General features: G+C 38.2%; 1 protein-coding gene across 8 annotated transcripts in view; it reads right to left on the reverse strand.

Moving 5' to 3' along the window:
* OPHN1 (oligophrenin 1) overlaps positions 1-23,417 on the reverse strand; it is a 575,184-nt gene that overhangs the window by 153,688 nt on the left and 398,079 nt on the right. For all 8 annotated transcript variants that reach the window (XM_072744551.1, XM_072744552.1, XM_072744553.1 and 5 more), the window contains 3 exons: positions 18,294-18,378; positions 13,816-13,874; positions 12,572-12,677 (listed from right to left, as the gene is read on the reverse strand). In XM_072744551.1, coding sequence (XP_072600652.1) covers positions 12,572-12,677; positions 13,816-13,874; positions 18,294-18,378 — 250 coding nt within the window. The remainder of the gene's footprint in view (positions 1-12,571; positions 12,678-13,815; positions 13,875-18,293; positions 18,379-23,417) is intronic.

Below are 23,417 nucleotides of genomic sequence, written 5' to 3' on the forward strand. Positions count from 1 at the left end.
AATCAGGCTGAAATTAAAAATCAATTAAATGACATGCATCCAAACTGTAGGTCCTAAAGATGAGGGTTAATGAGGTAGAAAACGAGTGAGTGACATAGAAGACAAGTTGATGGCAAGGAAGGAAGCTGAGGAAAAAAGAAAAACAAAAGATCATGAGGAAAGCTTAAAGGAAATAAATAACAGCCTCAGAAGGAAAAATCTACATTTAATTGCGGTTTGCGAGGGCACTGAAAGGGACAGAGGACCATAAAGTGAATTTGAACAAGTCATAATGAGAACTTCCTTAACTAAGGGAGGGAAACAGGCATTCAGATCCAGGAGATAGATTGCGCCTTAAAATAAATAAAAAAACCATTCAACACCCCGACATTTCATAGTGAAACTTGCAAATTCCAAAGATAAAGAGAAGATCCTTAAAGCAGCAAGAGACAAGAGATCCCTAACTTATACGGGGAGAAATATCAGATTAACAGCAGACCTCTCCACAGAGACCTGGCAGGCCAGAAAGGACTGGCAGGATATATTCAGGGTCCTAAATGAGAAGAACCTGCAGGCAAGAATACTTTTATCCAGCAAGGCTCTCATTCAGAATAGAAGGAGATAAAGAGCTTCCAACATAGGCAAAAACTGAAAGAATCTGTGACCTCCAAATCAGCTCTGCAAGAAATATTAAGGGGGACTCTGTAAAAGAAAGAGGAAGTCCAAGGAAACAATCCACAAAACAGGGACTCAATAGGTATCATGATGACACTAAATTCATATCTTTCAAAAGTAACTGTGAACGTGAATGGGCTTAATGACTCCATCAAAAGGCGCAGGGTTTCAGACTGCATAAAAAAGCAAGACCCATCTATTTGCTGTCTACAAGAGACTCATTTTATACCTAAGGACACCTACAGCCTGAAAATGAAAGGTTGGAACCATTTACCATTCAAATGGTCCTCAAAAGAAAGCAAGGGTAGCCATCTTTATATCAGACAAACTAAAGTTTATCCCAAAGACGGTAGTAAGAGATGAAGGGGCACAATATATCATATATAAAGGACCTATCCAACAAGAGAACCTAACAATTATGAATATTTATGCCGCGAAAGTGGGAGCTGCAAAGTATATCAATTAATAACCAAAGTTAAGGCATACTTAAATAATAATACACATATACTTGGTGACTTGAATATAGCACTTTCTACAATCAACAGGTATTCTAACCACAAAATCTCCAAAGAAACAAGAGCTTTAAATGATACACTGGATCAGATGGATTTCACAGATATTTACAGAACTTTATATCCAATCGCAACTGAATACACATTCTTCTCAGGTGCACATGGAACTTTCTCCAGAATAGAACACATACTGGGTCACAAATCAGGTCTAAACCGATACCAAAAGATTGGGATCGTCCCCTGCATGTTTTCAGACCATAATGCCTTGAATCTAGACTAAATCACAAGAAGAAGTTTAGAAGGATTTCTAACAAGTGGAGGTTAAGGACCATCCTGCTAAAAGATGAAAAGGTCAACCAGGAAATCAGGGAAGAATTAAAAAGATTCATGGAAACTAATGAAAATGAAGATACAGCCGTTCAAAATCTTTGGGATGCAGCAAAAGCAGTCCTGAGGGGGAAATGCATCGCAGTACAAGCATCCATCCAAAAACTGTAAAGAACTCAAATGCAAAAGCTAACCTTGCACCTAAAGGAGCTTGAAAAAAACAGCAAATAGGTCCTACACCCAGCAGAAGTGAATAAAGATTCGAGCAGAACTCAATGAAATGGAGACCAGAAGAACTGTGGAACAGATTAACAAAACCAGGAGTTGGTTCTTTGAAAGAATTAATAAGAAGAATAAACCATTAGCCAGCCTTATTAAAAAGAAGAGAGAAAAGGCTCAAATTAATAAAATCATGAGTGAGAAAGGAGAGATCACCACCAACACCAAGGAAATAAAAACTATTTTAAAAACTTATTATGAGCAGCAATACGCCAATAAATTAGGCAATCTAGAAGAAATGGACACATTTCTGTAAAACCACAAACTACCAACCTGGAACAGGAAGAAATAGAAAACCTGAACAGGCCAATAACCAGGGAGGAAATTGAAGCAATCATCAAAAACCTCCCAAGACACAAAAGTCCAGGGCCAGACGGCTTCCCAGGGGAATCCTATCAAACGTTTAAAGAAGAAACCAAGAAGCCAATATGAAGAGAAGAGGTAGCTCAGCGATTTAGTGCCACCTTCAGCCCAGAGTGTGATCCTGGGGACCTGGGATCGAGTCCCATGTCAGGCTCCCTGCAAGAAGCCTGCTTCTCCATCTGCCTGTCCCTGCCTCTGTCTGTCTCTCTGTCTCTCTCTCTCTCTGAATGTGTCCCTCATGAATAAAGAAATTTTTTAAAAAAGATACTAGCCAATAGAATCCAACAGAACATTAAGAAGATTATTCACCATGACAAAGTGGGATTTATCCCCGGGATGCAAGGCTGGTTCAGCACTCGTAAAGCAATCACTGTGATTGATCATATCAGCAAGAGAAAAAACAAGAACCATATGATCATCTCAATAGATGCAGAGAAAGAATTTGACAAAATACAGCATCCATTCCTGATCAAAACTCTTCAGAGTGTAGGGATAGAGCGCACATTCCTCAACATCTTTTTTTTAATAATAAATTTTTTTTTTATTGGTGTTCAATTTGCCAAAATACAGAATAACACCCAGTGCTCATCCCATCAAGTGCCCCCCTCACTGCCCGTCACCCATTCATCCCCACCTCCTGCCCTCCTCCCCTTCCACCACCCCTAGATCGTTTTCCAGAGTTCGGAGTCTTTATGTTCTGTCTCCCTTACTGACATTTCTTATCCATTTCATCTCCCTTCCCTTCTATTCCCATTCACTATTATTTATATTCCCAAAATGAATGAGAACATATAATGTTTGTCATTCTCCGATTGACTCATTTCACTCAGCATAGTACCCTCCAGTTCCATCCACATTGAAACAAATGGTGGGTATTTGTCATTTCTAATGGCTGAGTAATATTCCATTGTATACATAGACCACATCTTCTTTATCCATTCATCTTTCGATGGACACCGAGGCTCCTTCCACGGTTTGGCTATTGTGTACATTGCTGCTAGGGTGCAGGTGTCCTGGCATCTCATTGCATCTGTATCTTTGGGGTAAATCCCCAGCAGTGCAATTGCTGGGTCGTAGGGCAGGTCTATTTTTAACTCTTTGAAGAACCTCCATACAGTTTTCCAGAGTGGCTGCACCAGTTCACATTCCCACCAACAGTGCAAGAGGATTTCCTTTTCTCTGCATCCTCTCCAACATTTGTGGTTTCCTGCCTTGTTAATTTTCCCCATTCTCACTGGTGTGAGGTGGTATCTCATTGTGGTTTTGATTTGTATTTCCCTGATGGCAAGTGATGTGAAGCATTTTCTCATGTGCGTGTTGGCCATGTGTATGTCTTCCTCTGTGAGATTTCTGTTCATGTCTTTTGCCCATTTCATGATTGGATTGTTTGTTTCTTTGCTGTTGAGTTTAAGAAGTTCTTTATAGATCTTGGAAACTAGCCCTTTACCTGATACGTCATTTGCAAATATCTTCTCCCATTCTGTAGGTTGTCTTCTAGTTTTGTTGACTGTATCCTTTGCTGTGCAAAAGCTTCTTATCTTGATGAAGTCCCAGTAGTTCATTTTTGCTTTTGTTTCTTTTGCTTTTGTGGATGTATCTTGCAAGAAGTTACTGCGGCTGAGTTCAAAAAGGGTGTTGCCTGCGGTCTCCTCTAGGATTTTGATGGAATCTTGTCTCACATTTAGATCTCTCATCCATTGTGAGTTTATCTTTGTGTATGGTGTAAGAGAGTGGTCTAGTTTCATTCTTCTGCATGTGGATGTCCAATTTTCCCAGCACAATTTATTGAAGAGACTTTCTTCCAGTGGATAGTCTTTCCTCCTTTATCGAATATTAGTTGACCATAAAGTTCAGGGTCCACTTCTGGATTCTCTATTCTGTTCCACTGATCTATGTGTCTGTTTTTGTGCCAGTACCACACTGTCTTGATGACCACAGCTTTGTAGTACAACCTGAAATCTGGCATTGTGATGCCCCGAGCTATGGTTTTGTTTTTTAAAATTCCCCTGGCTATTCAGGGTCTTTTCTGATTCCACACAAATCTTAAAATAATTTGTTCTAACTATCTGAGGAAAGTCGATGGTATTTTAATAGGGATTGCATTAATTGTGTAAATTGCCCTGGGTAACATTGACATTTTCACAATATTAATTCCTGCAATCCATGAGCATGGAATATTTTTCCATCTCTTTGTAACTTCCTCAATTTTTTTCAGAAGTGTTCTATAGATTTAGGGTATAGATCCTTTACCTCTTTGGTTAGGTTTATTCCTAGGTATCTTATGCTTTAGGGTGCAATTCTGGAGAAAGTTCCATGTGCACTTGAGAAGACTGTGTACTCAGTTGAGTTTGTATGTAAAGTTCTGTAGATATCTGTGAAATCCATCTGGTCCAGTGTATCATTTAAAGCTCTCGTTTCTTTGGAGATGTGTTATGAGACCTATCGAGTGTAGAAAGCGCTAGACTGAAGTCACCAAGTATAAGTGTATTATTATCTAAGTATGTCTTAAATTTGGTTATTAATTGATGATATATTTGGCAGCTCCCACATTCGGGACATATATATGAGGATTGTTAAGTCCTCTTTTTGGATAGATCCTTTAAGTATGATATAGTGTCCCTCTTCATCTCTCACTACAGTCTTCGCGTCAATTTTCATTTATCTGATATAAGGATGCCTACCCGTGATTTCTTTTGAGGAACATTTGAATGGTAAATGGTTCTCCAACCTTTTATTTTCAGGCTGTACATGTCCTTCTGTCTAAAATGAGTCTCCTGTAGACAGCAAATAGATGGGTCCTGCTTTTTTTATCCAGTTTGACACCCTGCACCTTTTGATGGGGTCATTAAGCTCGTTCACGTTCAGAGTTACTATTGAAAGATATGAGTTTAGTGTCATCATCATATCTATTCAGTCCTTGTGTTTGTGGATTGTTCCACTGAACTTCTTCTTAAAGGGGAATTTTAAGAGTCCCCCTTAAAATTTCTTGCAGAGCTGGTTTGGAGGTCACATATTCTTTCAGCTCCTGCCTGTCTTGGAAGCTCTTTATCTCTCCTTCCATTCTGAATGAGAGGCTTGCTGGATAAAGTATTCTTGGTTGTATGTTTGTCTCATTTAGGACCCTGAATATATCCTGCCAGCCCTTTCTGGCCTGCCAGGTCTCTGTGGAGAGGTCTGCTGTTACCCTAATACTCCTCCCCATAAAAGTCAGGGATTTCTTGTCTTTGCTGCTTTAAGGACCTTCTCTTTATCTTTGGAATTTGCAAGCATAACTATTAAATGTCGAGATGTTGAATGGTTTTCATTGATTTTAGGGGGGTTGTCTCTCTATTTCCTGGATCTGAATGCCCGTTTCGCTTCACATATTAGGAAAGTTTTCAGCCATTGTTTTGTTCAAATACATATTCTGGACCTCTGTCCCTTTTGGCACCCTCGGGAACCCCAATTAAACATAGGTTTTTCTTCCTCAGCCTGTCACTTATTACCCTCAATCTATCCTCATGGTCTTTTAATTGTTTGTCTCTTTTTTCCTCAGTTTCCCTCTGTGCCATCAACTTGTCTTCTATGTCACTCACTCATTCTTCCACCTTGTGAAACCTCGTCGTTAGGACTTCTAGTTTGGATTGCATCTCATTCAATTGATTTTTAATTTCTGCCTGATTAGATCTAAATTCTGCAGGCATGAATCCTTTATGCGTTTTTTGAGAGCCACCAGCAGCTGTATAATAGTGCTTCTGAATTGGCTTTCTGACATTGAATTGTAATCCAGATTTTCTAACTCTGTGGGAGAGAGGACTGTTTCTGATTCTTTCTTTTGAGGTGAAGTTTCCCTTCTACTCATTTTGCTCAGTGCAGAGTGGCCAAAAACAAGTGTTGGTAAAAGGAGAATAAGAGAGGAGAGAAAGAAGGAAAGAAAAGAGAGAAAGAAAAAAGAAAAAAAGGAAGAAAAAAAGAAAAAAAAGAGAAGAAAAGAAAGAAAAAAAGGGCAGGGGAAGCAAACAGAAATCAAAAAGGAAAAAAGAGAAAAAAAGAAAACCGTGGGGAGTATCTTCTGATTCTTTATTCTTAAGTCCCTTGACTTCCCCTGGAACTCGTCAGTCTAGCTGGTCTTTTGGGCAGGGGCCTGTTGTGGTGATTTTCAGGTGTTAGCACTTGGGGGAGTTGCTCTGCCCCCTGCCTGTGAGGCCCCAGGAGGAACAACCACAGCGGCGGGGCCAGCTCTGGAGCCCTGGATTCAGCTCCTGAGGTAACTCCGGGGCTCGCTGCCTGCAGGGGCCTGGATGCTCCGGGGCGGGGCCGCTGATCTGCTCAGCTCGGGGCAGGAGGGTCCTTGCTGTCCTGGTCCCTCCTGGCCTATGCCTATCCCCAGGGGGGAGGTCGATTCCTGGGCTAGGTCCCCAGCGCCCTGTGCTCCGGGTCCTGCGCTGTTGGATTCGTGCTCCCTACCGCTGCGCAGCCCCCTCCATGGAGCCGCCTCCGGATCCCCTCAGACTGCTCCCGGGTCAATGCGTGCTCGTGCTGCAGCCCTTTAGGGAGCTCCGCGCACTCTCCCCTGGGCTCAGGTGTCTGTTAGTGTCCCAGGGAGCCTGAGGGCATCCCACCCTCCTCGGGTCTTGCTCTAACTCCCTGGGAGTGCCTTTCTGCCTGGGAAGATTGGTGAAGCTCCTGCTTCTCAGGGTTGGTGCTTCCCTGTCCTGGGGGCACTCGCCCAGGCCTTAGCCTGGCTCCTCTTGGGGCCCCTCCCCCTTGGATGCCTTTTGTTTCTTTATTTTTTTTTTCCCCTCTTCCTACCTTGATAGAAACGTCAACTCTTCACACTGTGGCATTCCAGCTGTTCTCTCTTTAAATCTCAGGCCAAATTCATAGATTTCAGGATGTTTTGAAGGTTATCTACGTAATTTGGTGGGGACAGGTGACTTGGGGACCCTACTCTTTCGCCATCTTGCCCTTCCCTCTCTCCTCCTCAGCATCTTAAAATCCACATACAAAAAGCCCACAGCAAATATCATTCTCAATGGGAAGCACTGGAAGCCTTTCCCCTAAGATCAGAAACAAGACAGGGATGTCCACTCTCACCACTGCTATTCAACAGAGTACTACAAGTCCTAGCCGCAGCAATCAGGCAACAAAAAGAAATAAAAGGCATTCAAATTGGCAAAGAAGAAGTCAATCTCTCCCTCTTCGCCGATGACATGATACTTTATGTAGAAAACCCAAAAGATTTGCTGTTTACAGGAGACTCATTTTAGGCCTAAGGACACCTACAGCCTGAAAATGAAAGGTAGGAGAACTATTTACCATTCAAATGGTCCTCAAAAGAAAGCAGTGGTAGCCATCCTTATATCAGATGAATTAAAGTTTATCCCAAAGAGGGTAATAAGAGATGAAGAGGGACACTATATAATACTTAAAGGATCTATCCAACAAGAGGACCTAACAATCATGACTATTTATGTCCCGAATGTGGGAGCTATCAGGTATAGCAATCAATTAAAAACCAAAGTGAAGACAAAGATAATAATACACTTATACTTGGTGACTTGAACACAGCGCTTTCTGTAATCGAAAGATCTTCTAAGCACAATATCTCCAAAAAGAGAAGAGCTTTAAATGATACACTGGACCAGATGGATTTCACAGATATTTACAGAACTTTACATCCAAACCCAACTGAATACACATTCTTCTCAAGGGCACATGGAACTTTCTCCAGAATAGACCACATACTGGGTCACAAATCAGGTCTTAACCAATACCAAAAGATTGGGATAGTCCCCTGCATGTTTTCTGACCATAATGCTTTGAAACTAGAACAAAACCACAAGAAGAAGTTTGGAAGGATTTCAAATACGTGGAGTTTAAAGACCATACTGCTAAAAGATGAATGGGTCAGCCAGAAAATCAGAGAAGAATTAAAAAGATTCATGGAAAGGAATGAGAATGAAGATACAACCATTCAAAATCTTTGGGATACAGCAAAAGCAGTCCTGAGGGGGTAATACATCGCAATACAAGCATCCATCCAAAAACTGGAAAGAACTCAAATACAAAAGCTAACCTTCCACCTAAATGAGCTGGAGAAATTACAGCAAATAAAACGTTCACCCAGCAAAAGACGAGAGTTAATAAATACTGGAGCAGAACTCAATGAAATAGAGACCAGAAAATCTGTGGAACAGATTAACAAAACCAGGAGTTGGTTCTTTGAAAGGATTAGTAAAATAGAGAAACCATTAGCCAGCCTTATTAAAAAGAGGAGAGAAAAGGCTCAAATTAATAAAATCATGAATGAGAATGTAGAGATCACCACCAACACCAAGGAAAGAAAAACTATTTTAAAAATTTATTATGAGCAGCAATACGCCAATAAATTAGGCAATCGAGAAAAAATGGACACATTTCTGTAAAACCACAACTACCAAAACTGGACCAGGAAGAAATAGAAAACCCGAACAGGCCAATAACCAGGGAGGAAATTGAAGCAGTCATCCAAAACCTCCCAAGACACAAAAGTCCAGGGCCAGATGGCTTCCCTGGGGAATTCTATCAAACGTTTAAAGAAGAAACCATACCTATTCTACTAAAGCTGTTCCGAAAGACAAAAAGAGATAGAATACTTCCAAACTCAATTTATGAGGCCAGCATCACCTTCATTCCAAAACCAGACAAAGACCCCACCAAAAAGGAGAATTATAGACCAATATCCCTGAGGAACACATATGCAAAAATTCTAAACAAGGTACTAGCCAATAGTACATTAAGAAGATTATTCACCATGACCAAGCGGGATTTATCCCCAGGATGCAAGGCTGGTTCAACACTCGTAAAGCAATCACTGTGATAGATCATATGAGCAAGAGAAAACACAAGAACCATATGATCCTCTCAATTGATGCAGAGAAAGCATTTGACAAAAGACAGTATCCATTCCTGATCAAAACTCTTCAGAGTGTAGGGATAGAGGGAACATTCCTTAGCATCTTAAAGTCTACCTACGAAAGGCCCACAACAAATATCATTCTCAATGGTGAAACACGGAGAGCCTTTCCCCTAAGATCAGGAACATGACAGGGATGTCCACTCTAACCACCGCTATTCATCAGAGTACTAGAAGTCCTCGCCTCAGCAATCAGGCAACAAAAAGAAATAAAAGGCATTCAAATTGGCAAAGAAGAAGTCAAACTCTCCCTTTTTACAGATGACAGGATAATTTACAGAGAAAACCCAAAAGACTCCTCCCTAGGATTGCAGCAATTTGGCAGTGTGTCAGGATACACAATCAATGCCCAGAAATCAGTGGCATTTCTATACACTAACAATGAGACTGAAGAAAGAGAAATGAAGGAGTCAATCCCATTGAAAATTGCACCAAAAGCAGAAGATACCTAGCAATACACCTAAATGAAGAGGAAAAGGATCTATACCCTGAAAACTACAGAAAACTTCTGAAAGACATTGAGGAAGACACAAAGAGATGGAAAAATATTCCATGCTCATGGATTGCAGGAATTAATATCGTGAAAATGTCAATGCTACGCAGGGCAATTTACACGATTAATGCAATCCCTTATCAAAATACCATCGACTTTCTTCAGAGAGTTGGAACAAATCATCTTAAGATTTGTGTGGGATCAGAAAAGACCCTGGATATCCAGGGGAATTTTAAAAAAGAAAACCATAGCTGGGGGCATAACAATGCCAGATTTCAGGTTGTACTACAAAGCTGTAATCATCAAGACAGCGTGGTACTGGCACAAAAACAGACACATAGATCAATGCAACAGAACAGAAAATTCAGAAGTGGACCCTCACCTTTATGGTCAACTAATATTCGACAAAGGAGGAAAGACTATCCACTAGAAGAAAGACAGTCTCTTCAATAAATGGTCCTGCAAAAATTGGACAGCCACATGCAGAATAATGAAACTAGACCACTCTCTTTCACCATACACAAAGATAAATTCAAAATGGATAAGAGATCTAAATGTGAGACAAGATTCCATCAAAATCCTAGAGGAGAACACAAGCAACACTCTTTTTGAACTTGGGCACAGCAACTTCTTGCAAGATACATCCATGAAGGAAGAGAAACAAAAGCAAAAATGAATTATTGGTATTTCATCAAGATTAGAAGCTTCTGCACAGCAAAAGAAACAGTCAACAAAACTCAAAGACAACCTACTGAATGGAAGAAGATATTTGCAAATGACGTAGCAGATAAAGGGCTAGTATCCAAGATCTATAAGGATCTTATTAAACTCAACAGCAAAGAAACAAACAATCCAATCATGAAATGGGCAGAACACATGAACAGAAATTTCACAGAGGAAGACTTAGAACATGGCCAACAAGCACATGAGAAAATGCTCCGCATCACTGGCCATCAAGGAAATACAAATCAAAACCACAATGAGATACCACTTCATACCAGTGAGAATGGTGAAAATTAACAAGACAGGAAACAACAAATGTTGGAGAGGAATTGGAGAAAGGGGAACCCTCTTGTCCTGTTGGTGGGAATGTGAACTGATACAGCCACTCTGGAAAACTGTGTGGAGGTTCCTCAAAGAGTTAAAAATAGATCTGCCCTACAACCCAGCAATTGCACTGCTGGGGATTTACCCCAAAGATACAGATGCAGTGAAACGCTGAGACACCTGCATCCCAATGTTTATAGCAGCAATGTCCGCCATAGCCAAACTGTGGAAGGAGCCTTGGTGTCCATCGAAAGATGAATGGATAAAAAAGATGTGGTCCATGTGTACAATGGAATATTACTCAGCCTTTAGAAATGACAAATACCCACCATTTGCTTCGACATGGATGGACCTGGAGAGTATTATGCTGAGTGAGATAAATCAATTGGAAAAGGACAAACACTATATGATCTCATTCATTTGGGGAATATAACATTTAGTGAAAGGGAATAAAGGGAAAGCAGAAAAAATGAGTGAAAATATCAGTGAGCGTGACAAAATATCAGAGACACCTACCTCTGGGAAATGAACAAGGGGTAGTGGAAGGGTAGGTGGGTGGGTGATTGGGGTTACTGGGTGATGGGCATTAAGGGGGGCACTTGGCAGGATGAGCAATGGGTGTTATGCTATATGTTGGCAAATTGATCTCCATTTTAAAAAATTAAAAAGAAAAAGAATCAGTGATAATGTGGAACTCAAACCCAATTTCTCTTTCCCCTAGGGCAACTTCAAATTAATATAAAAATGATTATGTGCTGATTTTTGTACTTTCACTGAGATTATCACAAATTTTGGGAAGAAATTGCCTTTTAATGTTCTTTATTAGCCCAAATTACAAATATTGACAATAAATATAAAAGGCATCCTCTTCTTAACTCTGCCTATTTATCTACATTGTGTCTTTTATGCTCATTTGTTATAGAAGCATTAAAAAAAACATAGAATGTGAGAGCTGCATTGAATATTTGTGATGTCTCATTATGTCACAGCAAAACCTGAGATCCAGAGATGTAAAATTTATCACAGGGGGAGGCCAGGAGGACCATTTAGCCTGGGTCTCACTTTCACTAAGGGTTCCAAGTTTAGGTATTTGAGATATTCTCCAAAACGTTTGATTACTGCGTTTTTGCATGATGATGGCTTTATTGTGAAAAATAGACACATGTAAAATTCATTGCAATTTTTCTACTTGTTGTCTCATTTTTGTACTTTTTAATATATACCGGGAGATGCCTTGAGAGTGACCTGCCCATGATCGTCAAGAAACCTAGTAGCAGAACTGACACCAGAACCCAGATTTGCTAATCCATAGTCAGAGTGCTTTCTGCTGCACCATACTGCTTCATAAGAGCCAGTTGCTGGCCTTTTAGAAGTTAAGTAAATTCATCTTTATCTACAAATTTGAACCCTCTGTCCAAAAAGAACCACGCACACCACTTAAACTCACCAGTTCATCACTAGGCCTACTCTCTCTAATACTGTCTTTTCTCCCTGCCATACCCAAGCAAACAGTTGACCACAATCTTAATAATAACTCCCATTTCTTGAGAATCTCCTATGTGCTATGCACTTTATCTGTGTTAATTCACATCCATAAAACAGTCCTGCAATACTATTTTCATTTTACGGATGACTGAACAGAGGCTAAGAGAGGTTTATCTAAGATTATGCAGCTAAATAAATGGTATACCTGGAATTTAAAACCAAGTTTATCTGACTGCAAACCCTGCGTTCTGCCCACTTTACCTAATATTACCCTTTAACTCATGCATAATGACTCTGGGAGGACATATATAAGGATCAAGGCAAAATCACCTTATTCATAGAGCATTCAGCTTGTCAAGGATAAAACAGCTGGTAGCTGGGATTTAATGATCTGACAGACACTTTCTCTGCAGTTCTACCCTGTGGGCCAGTCCTCTAATAGAAACTCTTCCTGAAAACCCAGAAGCTACTTACTTGACCAAATGTCTTATAAGAAGTTCCAGCATCTCTCGGTTCTTTTCAGGTAGCTTATATACCAGGGAGTGAATGGCTCCCAGCCGGTAATCCAGGTTGTCAGACTCTGAGAGAGAACAGAGAGAGATAGTTTTGCCTTTTGGGCAACTGGATCAATCAAACTTTCATATATACACACAAACACGTACACACACTCACACAATCAGAAACTCAGAGAGATGAAATGAGACAGAGATAAACAGGTACAGAGAAACAATGGCAATGAGAGACCAAGAAAAAAAGACACTGAGATGGAGAGAGAGAAAGACAAAGAGACCAAAATGCAAAAAGAGGGATAAAAACAAAGAAATAGGCCTAGAAAAAATGAAAAACAAAAAGAAGAGAGATCAGAAAGACAAGAACATAAAACCATCTCTGAGGAAGTCATAGTTCTAGGTACATCAGGGTGTTCTAAAGTTCCACATGTAAACTTCCACTGGAAACTCTTGCCCATCCATCTTTTTGTGGTGCTGGGACATATACTGCTACCTCTAGGTTTATGTAAAAATCACTGAGACAGCTCAGAGTAAGGATCAAAGGTCCCATTCCTCAACAACAATTCATTATGAGGTCAAGTCCTCTGAATCTTTTCCTGCACACCACAGAGAGCACAGAGTAGTAGAAGGGCCATGTAGAGATAGGGAGGGATACTCATACAGTGGCTTTAGCCAAAACTTTTAATACTTCTTCAGCTGCCAAGTTTTGGGATGATTCTATATGCCTTATTTCTCGTGGAATGCTCCACCTTCACCTTCAGTTTTATCATCTAGAAAATATTATTCTAGCACTAACAGATTAGGAGTAATAATTCATTCACAGCACAAACAGAAAGCATTTGAAAAGGCAAAGTTATGAAAAAAGCTAAAACAGCAACTATAATGGAACCATTTTGCTGTTCCCTAGTTATGTGAGCCAATGCTCTTGTTCTGATGGAAGAGGCACAGTTAATAAAGCCCTCTCATCTGTCACATCCCTCATGTTAGCCAGTTTTCTCCAACTTACTCAACCTACATTAATTTATGGAAAATAGTGAAACACTTTAGCTAGACAGCAAGCAAGAATACTCTCACTTGGAAGTGGATGAAATCTATGGATAGGTTTGTTTTTTCCCCCTCACTTTCTCTCAAGAAATTTTCTAGGTTCATTGCCGTGAACATCATTAAGAAGTGAAGACAACACAATTAACTAGTAACATAAATACTTACTGGCAGCAGAGACCAGATCTTTGTGAAGTCTATAGGTCATGACAGGTTCAGAAAGATTCCTGAAATTAATGAAGACTGTAAGTTCCTTTGGGGAGGAAATAACCAAGCATTGTATTTTCAGTTCCGTGGGCAGCAAGGCTTAAGTTTCTGATCCCTATTGCTTAGTGTGACTACATGCATTTCTCTCTTCACCTGAAACTTTGTCAGAGGAATGTTAATTACCTGAAACTTTGTCAGAGGAATGTTAGTTACTAGTTAGTTACTAGTAATTCAATAAAATACCTGTAAAAGTATAGGCCAATTGGTCTGGCAAGGTCTGTAATTAGTTCCCAAAAGTGAAAGGAGTCACAAACCAGTCCTGAAAAATTCTATAGTGGACCCACTCTGAATGCTGCTATAAAGTCCTCACAGTTTGATAGTTCCTTAGTTTTCAAAGTGCTTTCATATCTGTCCTCCCATCTGATCCTTCCAATGATCCTGTGAGATGGAGCAGTTATCCACATACCAGTTTAATATAAGAGGAGAAAATTGAGGCCCAAAAGATTTCTTTATTTAGTAAAAAAAAAATATTGGCTGAGCACCTACATTACTTGAGATTGTGCCAGATATTTGGGATCCAGAGATGAGTAAGATAGACCCCAAACCTTCAAGGAGCTAACAGTCTAGTTGAGAAGCATGCCATATACAAAATTTGCAATGTAAAAGGATGAATGTGATGATAAAATAAAGTTAGGTGGTGGTGGCTCGGAAAAAAAATAATCCCCTTATAATAATAGTAAATGCTTCACTGTTCTAAGTGATTTGCATATATTTATTTAATAATTTAATCCTCATGACAACCATGTAACATATTGCTATTATCTCCATTTTATAAATGGGGAAACTGAAGTTCAGAAAAGTTAAATAATTCATCCAAGGCCTCATATAGCCAGTAAGTGACAGAACTAGGCAGTCTGTCCTGAGTCGATGCTCTTAATCACTGTTATACTGTTTACCACTGCTATTATTGTAGTAATCCAGTTAAGAGATAATAAAGGCCTAAACAAAAATAGTGGCATCGGAGATAGAAAGAAATGATGAAGTAAATTATTTAAAAGACATTAAAGACAGAACTTCTTTAAATGATTGGGTATACTGGTGAGGGAGAAGTCATCTGATTTGGGATACTGGATGGAACAGAAATGGGTTCAGAAGGAAGTGGAGATGCTAAGCCAGAGGGACTTTTGGGGTAACCAAAGGGAGAGGTCTATTAGGTAGATGGATAGAATGCCCTTCCAGATCTGAGAAGTAAATAAGAAAATCACAAACCTAGGTGAATGGTTAAAACCACAGAACAGATACCACTTCTCAAGGAGAGATGGCCAACTCATAGCCAACAGCTACATGAGGCTCTCCATGTATTATTTGTCCAGAATAGTATATAAAAAAGAAATGGAATTGTATCATTATCAGACTATAAGAAATTGAGGTATTTCACATAAAAATCCATATTTTCTCCCTCTCTTGAGAAAATTGAAAGATGTGGCTATATTGGGCCTAAATGGTTATTTGTGGAAGTAAATAATATTGCTGACTATATATAAACAAAGGGACCAATCATGCAAATACAGGTTCAATATGCAATGTTTTAATATGAAAGTACTCCACTTCATTCATTTTTCATGTCCTGGTCCCTGTGGATATTTGAATTTTACATCCCTCTGTTATAGTAAAAAGAGAAGAGAATCCTGGAATATATCATGTAGAAAGTTCACAAAGAAGACGGCTAAAAATGGCCAAAAAGGTATGAGGAAAGCCAAAAGCAAGTGATAAAGTAGAATCCAAAAGAGGAGAAAGTTTCAAGGAGGACTTGTTAACAGCTTCAAATGCTACAAAAAAAAAAAAACAAAAACAAAACAAACTTCAAGTAAGTTAAAGACTGATAATTGTCCATTGTGTTTATAATTGAAGGAATAACTAGTGATCTTGGCAAGAGCAGTGGCAGTGGAGCAGAGCTGGGAGGGAGACTGAAATGGGAGCAAACTGGGAAGTTAAGAAGTAGAGACCCTGAGTATATATTACTTCATATACTGAAGCTTGGAGAAGAAGGCATGAAGTATCTGCCTATTAGGCAATCTCATCAAGCTCCTGCCTTCCAATTATCATCTATATTATCAGTGATTCACAAATCTTTAGCTCAAGCTCAAAATTCTTCTCTGAATTCATTCTCATATAGGTAGTTGCTGACTTAATATCTTGCCCCAATTTCTTCAGGCAACCCAAATTTGATATATCTAAAGCCCAACTTGTCATCTCACTTACATCTAGTCTTTTTCTTCTGTTTCTCAAATCTGTAAATGTATGGCCACCATTTGTATGTATGGGCCAGAAACATGGAAGTAACTCCTTGATCTCCATCTCCCATTCTCAGATATAAATTTATTCATTACATTTCTTGAATATGCTTACTTCCACAATCTATACTGCTACTCCCTAGTTCAAGCAGAAGCATCATTTCTTTCATGGACCACAGCAATAGCCTATTAATTGGTTTCTACCTCTACCTATTTTGATTCCCTCTAATCGATTTCTATTTTTTTTAATTTTTTAAAAAATTTATTTATTTATTTATGATAGAGAGAGAGAGAGAGAGGCAGAGACACAGGCAGAGGGAGAAGCAAGCTCCATGCACCGGGAGCCCGATGTGGGATTTGATCCCGAGCGATCTCTATTTTTTAATGAAAATCTCATCATGTAATCTGCTTAGAATCTCTCAATTCATTCTCATTCCTTTTAAAATAAATCCGACTCCAATTCTTACAATGACCCACATGATCTTGCATTATCTGGCTCCTAATATCTCTCCCTCGCTCTCTATCCTACAATACTCTGTCTATACTGGTAGATGTGGTTTCTTGATGGTGTCATTCTCTCTTGTGCTTCAAGGCCTTTGCATATTCAATTCTCTCTGTCTGGAACTGCCTCCTCCCAGCTAACTCCAAGTTATAATTCAAACCTCAGTTCAAACAACAACCAGAATATATGCCTTCATAGCACCTTGCACCTTTTCTTCAGAGTACTTATTATGGTTTGTTATATTTGTATGATTATTTGTTTTTTTCTGCCCTCCTAACTGGACTATAACCTTTTAAAATCCAGAGACCGTATCTATTCAGAACCATATGCCTACTGCCCAGCACCATGCTAGGAATAGACTAGATACTCAGAAAATATTTATTAAATGATTTAGTAAATGGTAGAATGTATTTATTTATGAAAAAAGACACAAGGCCAAAGAGATGTGCTTTACAGGAGCATATTTATATGCTGAGACGAAAGAGCCAGTTGAATCCCTGAGGATGGAAAACAGTGGCCTTTATGTCAGAGATACTTAGGTTCAAATAACATGAGCTGTGAGCATGGATATTTCTTAACAGGGAAAGGAGTACCTTTCAATTTCCTCATCTGTAAAATTAGTATGATACCACCTACTGTAATACGATTGTAAATATATACATATATATAATCAATGTGAACAACTAGAACACTGCTTAGCACAGAACAAACCCTCTAACAACAGTACATTTCTTCTTTGGCAGATGCCAGATAAACACTCCTGGAAAGAGCATTCGTGTTTATATAAAGTTCTAAGATGATACTATAGCAGAAGGTCATTTGACAGCAATATATGGGACCCAATTTCTTTTGGATTAATGATATTCAAGTATCTATCCTAAATTCCCAAAGAGTAAAATAATTGAAAAAAATACATTTAGTAAATAAATTATGGTGCATACCATTGGACATAAAGAATGGTAAGAAATGAATGAGTTTAAAAAGTATATGTCCCCCCTAAAAAAGTATATGTCCCAAATAATTTTGCATAATATAAATTTATGCCATTGAACTAAACGATATATTCATTACCATTGTGCATCATCAAATTTTGCTGCTAAGGTAAATTTTGTTTTCCTATTATTGTCATTTCATTCAGTTCTAACATTTGTATGGTTGTATTTTCTTGGTTTTTTAAGAATTTCTATTATATAGAATAAAGCATGAAATATGACACATAACACATGAACACATATTATGTTTGTATAAATACAACTTAATATTTCAAAGTAGTTATTATTCAACAATACATGTTAACAAACTTGAATTATCCTATGTTCTGTTGTCACATTGTGACATCACTCTGTGCACAACGGCAAAATTTCCATTAATTTAAGGGTATGATTTTAAAAATAAACATTTTCTCCAAGAAATCATTTTTCAATAATAATTCTCCTATTTTGATGCTTCACTTGCCTAAATTCTCAGATTAAAGGTCTTCTAATGCACATTCTTTTTTCATAGAAATCCTTTTCACACTTTTTCTTCAGCAATCTTATCCAATCTCCTGATACTGTGACCACATAAGCTCCAACCTCCATCCAAATTTCATTTAATTTCATTTCGACAATGAAAAACAAAGTCTCAAATTGTATCAGGCATACCTGAGGTAGAATTTCAAGGAGCTGGTGATTGTCTTAATATCCCAGTCACTAATATGAAAATCAACATCTCCTGGGCATTTAGGATCTATTTTGAGGAAAAAGAAAAAAAAGGAAAAAAGTTAATGTTCCAAAACTTCTTAATTTTTACCTTTTTAAAGGAAAAATAAAGTGGGACACCCAAGTGGTGCAGTGAGTTAATCATCAGACTCTTGATTTCTGCTTGGGTCATGATCTCAGGGTCATGGGATAGAGCCTCGGGTTGGGCTCTGTGCTCAGTGCAGAGTATGCTTGGAACCCTTTCTCCATCTTGTTCTGCCCCTCCCACTATTCTCTCTCTCTCTAAAGTAAATAAGTAAAATATTTAAAAAAGAAAAAGAAAGTACATTATATTTTAAAAAGATAGTTTACCCAGTTTTCAAGAGATGAAAATTCTGTACCACAAACACATCTCTGATGTCTCAAAATCCCCTTGCATTCCAGACAGGCATGTAAGAAGCTTGGAAGTAATTTCTTCCACCCAAATAATAAGAAAAAAAGTATAAAAAACTGAAAATCAACTCTGCTTAGACCCATCAGAGAACTGAGGTCATAAACAAACTACTGTACTAAAAACCAAAGAGAGACAGGCAGATCTAGAAAAAAAAAAAAACTTATTACAGCAGAGGCCCAGGAGCAGAAAACTCCTTGGGAACCATTACAGGGTTGGAAAAACTTAATCTGCAATTGATAAATTGCTGGAAACTCAGTGTGGACAAGTTTGAGAGCTAAAAATTATAAGGGGGCCAGGGAGACTTGCATTCTTTTGTGAATTTTACCTCCAGGAGTCCTATCAGGTTGTCACAGTAAAGATCTGAGAAAAATTCACTCATGTTTCTGTGCTTCTTTTTATTAAAAGAAAGGACAAGAACCATATGACCCTATCAATAGATGCAGAAAAAACATTTGACAAAATACAACATCCTTTCTTGGTTAAAAACTCTCGGCAGTGTAGGGATAGAGGGAACATGGCTCAATATCATAAAAGTCATATATAAAAGACCCACAGTGAATATCATCCTCAATGGGGAAAAACTGAAAGCTTTTCCTCTAAGATCAGGAACATGACAGGGATGTCCATTCTCACCACTGTTGTTCAACATAGTACTACAATTCCTAGCCTAGGCAATCAGACAACAAAAAGGAAAAAAAAAAGGCATCCGATTCAGCAAAGAAGTCAAACTCTCACTTTTCGCAGATGACATGATTCTCTACTAGAAAACCCAAAAGACTCCACCCCAAGATTGCTAGAACTGATAGAAGAATTCAGCAAACTCACAGATATAAAATTAATGCACAGAAGTCACTCGCATTTATATACACTAACAATGACACAGCCAGAAGAGAAATCAAGAAATTGATCTCATTAACAATTGCACCATAAACCTGATACCTAGGAATAAACCTAACCAGAGGATCTATATTCTGAAAACTCTAGAACACTTATGAAAGGAATTGAGGAAGTCAAAAAGAAATGGAAAAACATTCTATGCTCATGGATTGGAAGAACAACTAGTGTTAAAATGTCCATGCTACCCAGAGCAATCTACACATTCAATGAAATCCCTACCAAGATACCCTCAGCATTTTTCACAGAACTGGAATAATTCTAAAATTTGTATGGAACCAGAAAAGACCCTCAACAGCCAAAGGAATGTTGAAAATGAAAACCAAAGCTGGAGGCATCACAATTCCAGACTTCAAGCTGTATTACAAAGCTGTGATCATCAAGACAGTATGGTACTGGCACAAAAACAGACACATTGATCAATGGAACAATTAGATAACCAAGAAAGGGACCCTCAACTCTATGGTCAACTAATCTTTAACAAATCAAGTAAGAATATCTAATGGAAAAAAGTCTCTTTAACAAATAGTGTTGGGAAAATTGGACAGATACTTGCAGAAAAATGAAATTGGACCTCTTTCTTACCCCATACACAAAAATAAACTCAGAATGGGTGAAACCCCTAAATGTGAGACAGGAATCCATCAAAATCTTAGAGGAGAACACAGGCAACAACCTCTTTGGCCTCAGCTGCGGCAGCTTCTTGCTAGACATGTCTTCAAAGGAAAGGGAAACAAAAGCAAAATTGAACTATTGGGACTTCCTTAATACAAAAAGCTTTGGCACAGCAAAGGAAACAGTTAACAAAACTAAAAGGAAACCCATGGAGTGGAAGAAGATATTTGCAAATGACTTATCAGAAAAAGGACCAGTATCCAAACTCTAAAGAACTTACCAACACCCAGAAAACAAATAATCCAGTCAAAAATGGGCAGAAGACATGAACAGATATTTCTCCAAAGAAGACATACAAATGGGCAACAGACACATGAAAAAATGCTGAACTTCAGTCTGCATCAGGGAAATACTAATCAAAACCACAATGGGATAGCACCTCAAATAAGTCAGAATGATGAAAATTAGCAACTCAGGAAACAACAGATATTGGCAAGGATGCAGAGAAAGGGGAACCCTCTTACACTGTTGGTGGGAATGTGAACTGGTGCAGCCACTCTGGAAAACTGTGTGGAGGTTCCTAAAAAAGTTCATAATAGAGCTACCCTACAACTCAGTAATTACAGAATATATATATATATATATATAAACGGAATATTAGCCATCAAAAAGAATGAAGTCTTGCCATTTTCAGTGATGTAGATGGAACTAGAGTGTATCATGCTAAACGAAATGTCAGAGAAAGACAAATACCATATGATTTCGCTCATATGTGTAATTTAAGAAACAAAAAAATGAACATAGGGGAATGGAAGGGAAAATAAAATGAGATAAAAACAAGGAAGCAAATCATTAGAGACTCTTAACTATAGGAAACAAACTGAGGGTTGCTGGAGGGGAGGTGAGTGTGGGGGGATGGGGCAATTGGGTGATCTACATAAAAAGCAAAGATTTTGTGTCTGACCTGGGGAATATTGTTAAATAAATGATAACAAAATTTCTTAGGTTATATTGTATGGATGCAAGTTATTGATGTAAGTGATCTAGAAATCATGTAAAATTCCTAAAAATCTGATACATCTTGGTATAATATCATTAGTCATAATTATAGTAATTACCATAAAATGTCATATGTCACAGAAATAACCAAATTTTGTTGATAACCCTATTATAGTGAACTATCATCAGATCTTTAACCTTGGACATTTGTAAGTCTTTTACCATTTACAGACAGTTATTATTTACTCTGATGCTTTTGCAAAAGCATCTTTGATCTTTGGCGATTCATGAAAAGGATCTGACAATTACTCTAGAATACAGATTTCTGATAACTACCATTGTAAAACTGAATGGAGCAAGAATGTCCAGAACCACTGGAAAAACAATATTCAAGCAGAAAAACAATAACATAAGGATGAATAAACTGATGAGGATGATTATATTTAAAAAAATTTTTTTCTTTGGGAACCCCGGGTGGCTCAGCGGTTTAGTGCTGCATTCAGCTCAGGGTGTGATCCTGGAGTCCTGGGATCAAGTCCCACATCGGGCTCCTTGCATGGAACCTGCTTCTCCCTCTGCCTGTGTCTCCGCCCCTCTGTGTGTGTGTGTGTGTGTGTGTGTGTGTGTGTGTCTCATGAATAAATAAATAAATAAATAAATAATCTTTAAAAATGTTTTTTTCTTTGAAACATTGCTGGTTCCTTAACGTTTTCTTTTATCCACATTTAAGGAAAACTTTTTCTCTTTTTTCTTAAGCTATCTATGAATTAGAGGAATTTTGTAATATATATATATATATATATATAAAATATATATATTCTTTTTAAACAGAATTTAATTTTTTTCTTAAGCTATCTATGAATTAGAGGAATTTTGTAAAATATATATATATATATATATATATATAAAATATATATATTCTTTTTAAACAGAATTTACTTTTTTTCTCTCCCTGATTTCTCCAGAATTTGGAAAATTTTTTGTTCTTATTTTCAAGGCAATATAGTTATTTGAATAAGCTCAGTAAGAATCTGTTTTCTTTAGGCACAACTGGAAACAATGGTTATGCTACCAATGTGTTGACTGGAATGTTACATTTGAGAATATGCATAGACTCAGATATGAAGAGACAGCTTTAAAGAACTAAGGTTGACTTTATGGAGTCAAAAAAGTTCCTTGGAAAAATCAGCCTAGTACCTTGTTCCCAGCAGCCTAACCTGGTGAGTAAACGAGTTCACTTCCTGGTAGGCTCATGGACCTCAGAATATGTTGGGGGGCCTCAAGAAGAGAGTAATTCATCCAAATCTAAAGGTATTCCAGAAGTCTGATAGTGAGTCTTTGGCTTGGTTTCTTAGTGTGGAGATGATTTTAAAAGTTCAATCTCAGATTTACGAAAAGTTCCAGCAAAGCAGAATTAAAAAGAGCCTATATAGTCAAACACTATATTTGCTATGCTCATATAAATAATCAGGCCAGTGTAAAGAGACTAGACTTATTTTGCAAACAAATCAATCTCACTGGGATTATCTTTGATAGAAATGAGGGCCATTGTAGAGAAAATGAATGTGTCTGTAGAAAATTATAACACAACTCTGTAAATACTAAATTCTAGTTCAATTTATTGTCATTGAGATTTGGTTACATAACTCTACACTGAACTGGATTCTAAACTCTGCTAGTTTCCTCAATTATCCAGTCTATCAGCTACAATGTTTGAAATTAATATTTCAAATTTTCTCCACCCTTCTATTCTGGGATTATTAGGAATAAAGAGTACTCTTGAACTTCCTTGAAAGGGACTGTACCAGGCCCCTCTATCCAGACAGGAGTTAAACTTTAGGAACTTGAACCTTAGGTCCACAACTCCCAATTTTAAAAAGCTCCCCTAGACTTTTGGAGCTGCACATCAGCTGGAGGTCTAAAATTATTATTGACTAAGAATGTTCTTCCCCAGAAGTAGATGGCATCTTGAAGTAAAGAGCTCTCCAAATATTGTAGATCAAGATCCTCATCTCCAAACAGATGTCTTTATTCCTTTTGCCTTTCACTACTTGCATTTCTTGTTAATGCACAGGAAGACAATTCTCCTTAACTCTAGTGCCTATACCTTAATCGACTACTCAAGC

This window comes from Vulpes vulpes, chromosome X (genome assembly GCF_048418805.1).
Source record: "Vulpes vulpes isolate BD-2025 chromosome X, VulVul3, whole genome shotgun sequence".
In the NCBI taxonomy this organism is placed as follows: domain Eukaryota; kingdom Metazoa; phylum Chordata; class Mammalia; order Carnivora; family Canidae; genus Vulpes; species Vulpes vulpes.